Source organism: Myotis myotis, unplaced genomic scaffold, assembly GCF_014108235.1.
Source record: "Myotis myotis isolate mMyoMyo1 unplaced genomic scaffold, mMyoMyo1.p scaffold_m19_p_6, whole genome shotgun sequence".
NCBI classification, from domain to species: Eukaryota; Metazoa; Chordata; class Mammalia; order Chiroptera; family Vespertilionidae; genus Myotis; species Myotis myotis.
This window is the reverse complement of record NW_023416368.1, coordinates 98,216,730-98,224,364: the sequence shown is the minus strand read 5'-3', so window position 1 is coordinate 98,224,364 and position 7,635 is coordinate 98,216,730. Positions and strand designations below refer to the sequence as shown.

At 53.0% G+C, this 7,635-nt stretch overlaps 1 protein-coding gene across 1 annotated transcript; it reads left to right on the top strand.

Moving 5' to 3' along the window:
• Positions 1-2,066, top strand: CBY3 (chibby family member 3). Its single transcript, XM_036314078.1, has 3 exons — positions 1-23; positions 311-1,054; positions 1,617-2,066. Exons 1-2 carry the CDS (start codon positions 1-3, stop codon positions 936-938), a joined length of 651 nt encoding a protein of 216 aa, XP_036169971.1. The 3' UTR covers positions 939-1,054; positions 1,617-2,066.
• The last annotated feature ends 5,569 nt before the right edge of the window (positions 2,067-7,635 follow it).

Here is a 7,635-nt window from a genome sequence, read left to right as displayed (position 1 = left end):
ATGGTTTCGGGGGACTGCTGCGAGTAGGACTGTGCAGGGATGGGCTCTCAGTGGCCAAGGCCTGTCCACCAGGCCACGCGATTTGAGGGGGCAGGCGTCACCGAGCAGGCTGCTCAACAATTCTCACCTCGGGCTCTGCTTCTAGGGACTCCGACCCATGACGCCCTATATTAGCTTCATCTTTTCTTTTTTTTTTTTTTTTTTAATATTAGCTTCATCTTGTTCACTCCCCTAGAACAAATTCCCATCTCGGGCTGTGCGGATGGACGCCCTCCCCCGGCAGTGCCCCTGACTTGCTTTCATCATTCAGAACACCAGGGGCCCCAAGGCTGCGCGTCCTCCAGCGTCCTCGCTTCTCCACTCCGGGCGCCCACACGCCGGCCGGGGCCCACCTGGTCCTCGACCCGAAGGCCTCCGGGTGCCCGGCCATGGACCTCGCCAGCGGCCTGCGGGAGCGGCTGCGGCAGTTCTGGGCCGACCACTTCTCGCAGCGCTTCTCGCCCCGGCGCCCGCCGCTGCGCCGCGTGTCCTCCATGTCCACCTTCTACCTGCTGGACCACCGCACGCGCCACGCGGAGCTGGGGCTCGGCTACGGCGCGCCGCGCACGCGCCTCGGCGACCGGGCGTTCGTGTTCCGCAGCGGCCGCTGGGCCGCCGAGGGCCCGCCGGGGCGGCTGAGGCCGGTGCTGCCCTCGCCGGCCTCGGCGGGCCGGAAGGCGCAGGTGCAGCCCGGCAGCCAGGTGCTGCTGGAGGAGAACAACTACCTGCGGCTGCAGCAGGAGGTGCTCATGGACATGCTCACCGAGACCACGGCGCGCATGCACCTGCTGGAGCAGGCGGACGAGGCCCGCCAGCCGGCCGCGCGCCCGGCCCAGGACGCGGCGCAGGCGCGAGGGGGCGGGCGGCGGCCTCACCCGCGAGTCCTGGCGACACAATAAAGCCGGTGCGGGCGGCTCCCGCGCGCCTCCCCTCCCAGCCGCCCGGCGCGTTTGTGGAGCCCCGCGCGAGGGGCCCGGGCGCCCGCGGACCGGCCTCTGGAGCCCGGGGTGGACAGGTGGCCGCCGCAGGCAGTCTCGGGACGGGGCGGGAGGGCCGAGCAGGACAGTCGTGTGTGGCCCGCTGGGGACGGGGTGGCAGTCGGGCTTGCAGCGGGGGGGGGGGGGGGGGGGGGGTAAGGTGGGGAGGGGGGTGAGTGTGTGGAAATGGGGGGGCGCAGGGGGACAGATAGTGACCTTCTCGCCCGGGGGACGCAGGGCGAAGTCCGGAGTCCGGGAGCCTTGGGCGCTCTGGGATGGAGGGCGCGGTGAGGCGGGCGCTGCCGGCGGGGTGGGCGACCTTGCACGTGGCTCTCCCGCCCCGAGCGCGGGAGGGGTTCAGCCTGAGCCCAGCGTGAGTGCATTTTACGACCAGGAAGCTGTGCCCGAAAGAAGCTTTCAGGAGACTGGACTCCGCCTCCTCGCCTGTCTGTTTGGGTTTTGGCGAATCGCTTCTCCGTTGCAAGCCTCCTTTTCTTGGATTTGACCAACTCACCTTATTTTAAAATTTTGCGTTAGTTGCCAACATTTAAGAATTTGGATGATTTCACGTTAAAAATCCAGATTTTCTGTGTTCTCCAGAAAATCGGGGAGACTTGGCCTCCCGGGACCTTCATGTCCAGCAGCAGCTGTGTGGAGCCGAATGTGCCGTCGCCTCCTGGTCAGCTGCACTCCTTTCCCTTCAGTCGCTCTGATTTGGATCTTGCTCTGGAGCCGTTGTTAGACCGTGTTCTCTCCCAGGATGTGGGGGAGTCCACTCCCCCAACACACACACACATTATATAAGGCGCTGCATGGAGTGAATTGCACTTGTGAGTGACGTCGCAGTGCAACGAAGGTGATGACACTGGTCCTTGCAATCTGCAGCCTCTCTCCTGGAACAGGGACGGGCTGTTTTGGTTTCCTCCAGAAATCTGAGTCCTAGGAGTCTGGCCCATTTCCCTAGAGCAGTGGTTCTCCACCTTCCTAATGCCGCGGCCCTTTAATACAGTTCCTCATGTTGTGGTGACCCTCACCCATAAAATTATTTTCATTGCTACTTCATAACTGTAATGTTGCTACTGTTACGAATTGTCATGTAAATATCTGATATGCAGGATGTATTTTCATTGTTACAAATTGAACATAATTAAAGCATAGTGATTCATCACAAAAACAATATGTAATTATATATGTGTTTTCCGATGGTCTCAGGCGACCCCTGTGAAAGGGTCGTTCGACCCCCAAAGGGGTCGCGACCCACAGGTTGAGAACCACTGCCTTAGGGCCATGTTCACATGTTCTCCAGTGAAGGGAGAGACTTTATTCAGCGAAAACAGCTCAGCCGTGAAGCCTCATGGGCGGGAGACAGGGCCGGGGACCTGGGTGTTCCTGCTCACTTCCTGTGTGAGGGCCCAGGAGACATCTTTGTCCTTTCTGCTCTGGAGCCCCACACGCTGACTGAGCTGGCCAAGCTCGTTGCCCTGGGGAGGGACGTGAAAGCAAAAAGCAGGAACAAAGGACTCTGACTTCCACTCCCTACAGCTCGGAACCCTCTGGAGGTTAAGCTTTGCAAAAATATTTTTGGGCTTGAGGAGGGAGGTGAAAAAGGCTGTAGATTTGCCTACAGCAAGAGAAAAGATGAGCCCTAATCGGTTCGGCTCAGTGGATGGAGCATCGGCCTGCGGACTGAAGGGTCCCAGGTTCGATTCCGGTCAAGGGCATGTACCTTGGTTGCGGGTACATCCCCAGTGGGGAGTGTGCAGGAGGCAGCTGATCGCTGTTTCTCTCTCATTGATGTTTATAACTCTCTATCCCTCTCTCTTCCTCTCTGTAAAAAAATCAATAAAATATATTTTAAAAAAAAGAGAGAAAAGATGAGAAATAGGAGTTGAGATCCTGATTGGTCTCCCATCTTGGAAAAAACTTTTTTTTTAGTTTTTAAAATTGATGTTAGAGAGCGAGAAACATCAATTTGTTGTTTTATTTATTGCATTCATTGGTTGGTTTTTGTATGTTGCCTGACGGGATCAAACTAACACCTTGGTCAGTGGTTCTCAACCTTCTGGCCCTTTAAATACAGTTCCTCATGTTGTGACCCAACCATAAAATTATTTTCATTGCTACTTCATAACTGTAATGTTGCTACTGTTGTGAATCGTAATGTAAATATCTGATATGCAGGGTGGTCTTAGGTGACCCCTGTGAAAGGGTCGTTTGACCGCCAAAGGGGTCGCGACCCACAGGTTGAGAACCGCTGACCTTGGTGTATCAGGTCAGTGTTTCTGTCGGGAGTCTGTATAATATTCGTTATTTCAGTCCGTGTATGCTTAATTTCTAGTTGGTTCCCCAATATAACATCGAGGGTCTCATTAGTTTTCTTGTAGATCTCATTAAGTTTATTGGTGGCTTCTAAACAGTTCTTGAGAGACCTTAAAAGTGTGGTTCTGAACTCTATATCTTCCATTGACAATTTTGTCCTGTTTCTTTGTCTCCGCATTTTGTTATGCTTCCTTGGTGCACCCCCTAGTGGTCTTTGTTCGCAGTCTTATAGTTAAACCTTGATTGTTGTAGCTAATACCAGGGAGGGTTTGACCTCCAGGCCAGGTGGCTATGAGAATCAGCTGTGTCTGCAGTGAGAGAACTTCTGTCCTCTAGGGAGGTGCTAATCTAGCCTTTGCCTGAGGCTATCCGGCAAATGCCTGTGTGCAGGGCTTGGGCGGGGCGGGTCGCACAGGATCAACAGGGTAGGCCGGAGAGAGCAGTTATGGCGGCTCTCAGTCCTGTCCCCAAGGGCTCTGCCTCTCTGAGTCCCAGCACCCGCTGCAAAGCTCGTAGAGAAAGCTGCACTCGCTCTGACCAAAGCCAGACAGTCCCGCTTCTCCCGTTTGAGTCTGGGTCCCTAAAGACTTGCCTGTATCTGGAGCTCAGAGTCTGCGACTCCCTCCCGATTGAAAACGCCAACCGCGCCCTCCGCCGCCAGCCCGCTCCTCGCACTCCGCACCTCAGAATTTGACTTCAGCACTGCGCCTCCTCTGAGTGTCTGTATGCGTTTCTCTTTCCTCCTAGTTGTAGGACTTCCACTCAGCCGGCGTTCCTGTGGTTCTGGGTGATGTCCGTTCCGTTTTTTAGTTTCACTTTTGAAGTAGTTGTTCAAGGCAGCAAACTCGGCGTTAACCTATGCCGCCATCTTGGTTCTCCCTGTTACTTTAACTCCAGGTCGGTGTTTCTAAAAAACCTTTCTTGATTCTCCGTTAGCTTCCAGCTGCTGCCCCATTTCTCTACTTCCTTTTATAACAAAACTCCAAAAAGCGACTTATATTCTGTCTTCAGTTCCTCCCCTCCTTCTTTGCTCTTAATCCCCCTCAATTTCAAACTTCTCACCCCCCCCCCTCCCCCTCCCCACCACCGCCACTACCACACTCTGTCTAGCCTGCTCTTGTCCAGGATGCATTACCTCCAGCCTTGTTGAGTCCTTCGGCCATTCCCCATCCTCATCTTGGCCTATCCATCAGCAGTCGATCCCTCCTCCTCCTTGAAACATGTGTCTTCACTTGGCTTCTACGACACCACACTCTTCCGTAACCATGCACCAAGAGGTCACTGGTTACTGGTTCGATTCCCGGTCAGGGCAATACCGAGTGGTGGGCCTGATCCTCAATAGGGAACGTGCAGGAAGCAACTGATTAATGTTTCTATCCCTCCCTCTCCCTCTCTCTAAAATCAATAAAAACAAATTTTAAAAATAATTTTAAATAAAAAAAAGAATCGATGGTGGTGGCTCATTTGGTTGGAGTGTCGTCCCATACACCAAAAGGTTGCCAGTTTGATTCCCGGTCAGGGCATATATCTAGGTTGTGGGTTTGATTCCCAGTCGGGGTGCATACTGGAGTATAGGAGGTAACCAATTGATGCTTCTCACTCATATCCGTGTTTCTCTCCCCATTCCTCCCGCTCTAAAAATCAATTAAAAAAAAAACATATTCTCTGGTGAAGATTAAAAAAAAGAATTAACCAATGAATGCATAAATAAGGGGAACAACAAATTGATGCTTGAAGTTAAATAAAAAAGCATGCCTCCTCTCCACCCCCAACAAACTAGCACAAATTATCCTTTTTTCCTGCTTTGTTTTCTAACATCTGTCACTATTTGATATGCTGTATATTTTCTTTATCATCAGCCTACTTCCCCTCCCCCCACACACTCACACACTAGAATGTAAGCTCCATGGGGCTTTTTATTCTGTTGTTTCCTGTATCTCAATATAGAAAAGTGCTCAACACTTATTAGCCCCCCTCCAAATATTTCTGGAATGAACAAAGGTCCACAAAAGATGGGTACCGGAGTCCCAGGGAGTAGAAAGTGTTTGGCTTTTGACATTGTCACAGATTTCCAATCCTCTAGAGGTGGGGAAGGTGTACCAGGGGCTTCGGGGCTTCTGGTTACCTCTGATCACCCACCTCTGATTTTAGCTGCGACTGTAGTGGATGGCTGTGTACACAGTCAGCGCCTCATTTCGAGTGTCTGCTTTTCCGCTTCAAGGCTTTCCCCTAAGCCTCAAGCGCTCTCAACCCACAGGTGCAGCCTGGGAGTGCCTTCTGGGCAGCCTTCAACCAGGAAGGGACCACTTTGCTGGATTTTCCGTCTGCCTTTGTCATTCTCCTCACTCCTCTCATTTCCTGGAATCAGTTATCAGATAAACGGCACCCAAGTTCTAGGCTCAGGCTCTGCTTTTTTTTCTTTTCTTTTTAAAAAAAATAAATTTGAGAATACATGCATCAAAGGTGGGAACAGTGAAAGAAGGAAGGGCTTAGAATAGAAGTAACAACCGAAACCTGTTTGGCTCGGTGGATAGAGCGTCAGCCTGCGGACTGAAGGGTCCCGGGTTCGATTCCGGTCAAGGGCATGTACCTGGGTTGCAGGCACATCCCCAGCAGGAGATGTGCAGGAGGCAGCTGATCGATGTTTCTAGCTCTCTATCTCTCTCCCTTCCTGTAAAAAATCAATAAAATATATTTTGAAAAAAAATAGAAGCAACAGGATAGAGCCTAGGTGGGGCGGGCTGCTTTGGCTCACTGGAAAGTTAGGGAAAAGGGTCCTTGGAGATCGGCTCAGGGGTTTAGCCAGGACAAGCTGACACTGACCATTGCTTTCTAGATTGCGAGTCTGGGGGTGGGGGCTGTGGGGGGACATCCCTTAGGTAGGAGATGCATGCCTGTGGGGGAGGAAAGCAGGGTGAGCCCCCGGGAGAGCATGCCTGTGGGGGAGGAAAGCAGGGTGAGCCCCCGGGAGAGCATGCCTGTGGGGGAGGAAAGCAGGGTGAGCCCCCGGGAGAGCATGCCTGTGGGGGAGGAAAGCAGGGTGAGCCCCCGGGAGAGCATGCCAGTGGGGGAGGAAAGCAGGGTGAGCCCCCGGGAGAGCATGCCTGTGGGGGAGGAAAGCAGGGTGAGCCCCGGGAGAGCATGCCTGTGGGGGAGGAAAGCAGGGTGAGCCCCCGGGAGAGCATGCCTGTGGGGGAGGAAAGCAGGGTGAGCCCCCGGGAGAGCATGCCTGTGGGGGAGGAAAGCAGGGTGAGCCCCCGGGAGAGCATGCCTGTGGGGGAGGAAAGCAGGGTGAGCCCCCGGGAGAGCATGCCTGAGGCTCTGCTTTTTTGTTGTTGTTGTTCTTTTTTTTCAAGATTATTCTTTTTTAAAAAATATATTGATTTTTTACAGAGAGGAAGGGAGAGAGATAGAGAGTTAGAAACATCAATCAGCTGCCTCCTGCACACCCCCTACTGGACATGTGTCAGCAACCAAGGTCCATGCCCTAGACCGGAATCAAACCTGGGACCGTTGAGTCCACAGGCCGACGCTCTATCCACTGAGCCAAACCGGTTTGGGCTGAGGCTCTGCTTTTATGAGGATTCAAGCTAAGGAAGTGGCACTGGAAGGCAAGCTGTAGGGATGGGAAGCTAGAACTAGATCACCCACCCTTTGGAGGCAACAAAGGCCTCCCCACGAATGGTGAGTGAGTGGGGTGGTGATACCTGTAGTGTCCTGAAGCACAAGCCTCTAACATCTGGTGGATGCAACGAGAAGCTGAAGGGAAACCTTTGTTTAGGCAGTAACTTTGGCACTTGAAAGATGTGGAGGCAGCTGGAATTACAAGGATTATGGAGTTGGCTAGCTTTTCAAAACTGCCTTAGAAACTTTGAAGAAAGAATGACTGAAGTTATCCCACTCAGAGCATGCTGTGCAAGTCAGAAAGTCTCCTAGGGCGGCAGTCACCAACCTTTCAGACCTCACGGACCCCCAGTGGTCCACGGACCGCCGGTTGGCGACCGCTGTCCTAATGCAACACATCAAAAAAGAAAAATGCTCATTTCTGCAGCCAGGAGGCAATGCACTGAAATTATGGGAGGCCCCTGATTTAATCACAAAGGCAGCAAAACTGCAAAGGAGACCATGCATCCTCAACAGTTTTCCTGTACTAGAGTCAGGGCTTTTAAAGGGAAGAAATGGGACCCTGTGGCCTGGAATGGGGAAGTTTGGGTGAATATACATAAGAGACTTGAGGTCCCAGTGAATGAAGTGGAGATGCCAGAACTGCCTTGGCCGAGTTATAAAGAAGGGGCTTAAA

Excerpts from the sequence above, each read along its gene's own strand:
- CBY3 (XM_036314078.1), top strand. The coding sequence starts at position 1 with ATGGTTTCGGGGGACTGCTGCGA. Across the intron at positions 24-310 it reads GTTTCGGGGGACTGCTGCGA|AACACCAGGGGCCCCAAGGC; the intron begins GTAGGACTGTGC and ends TTCATCATTCAG.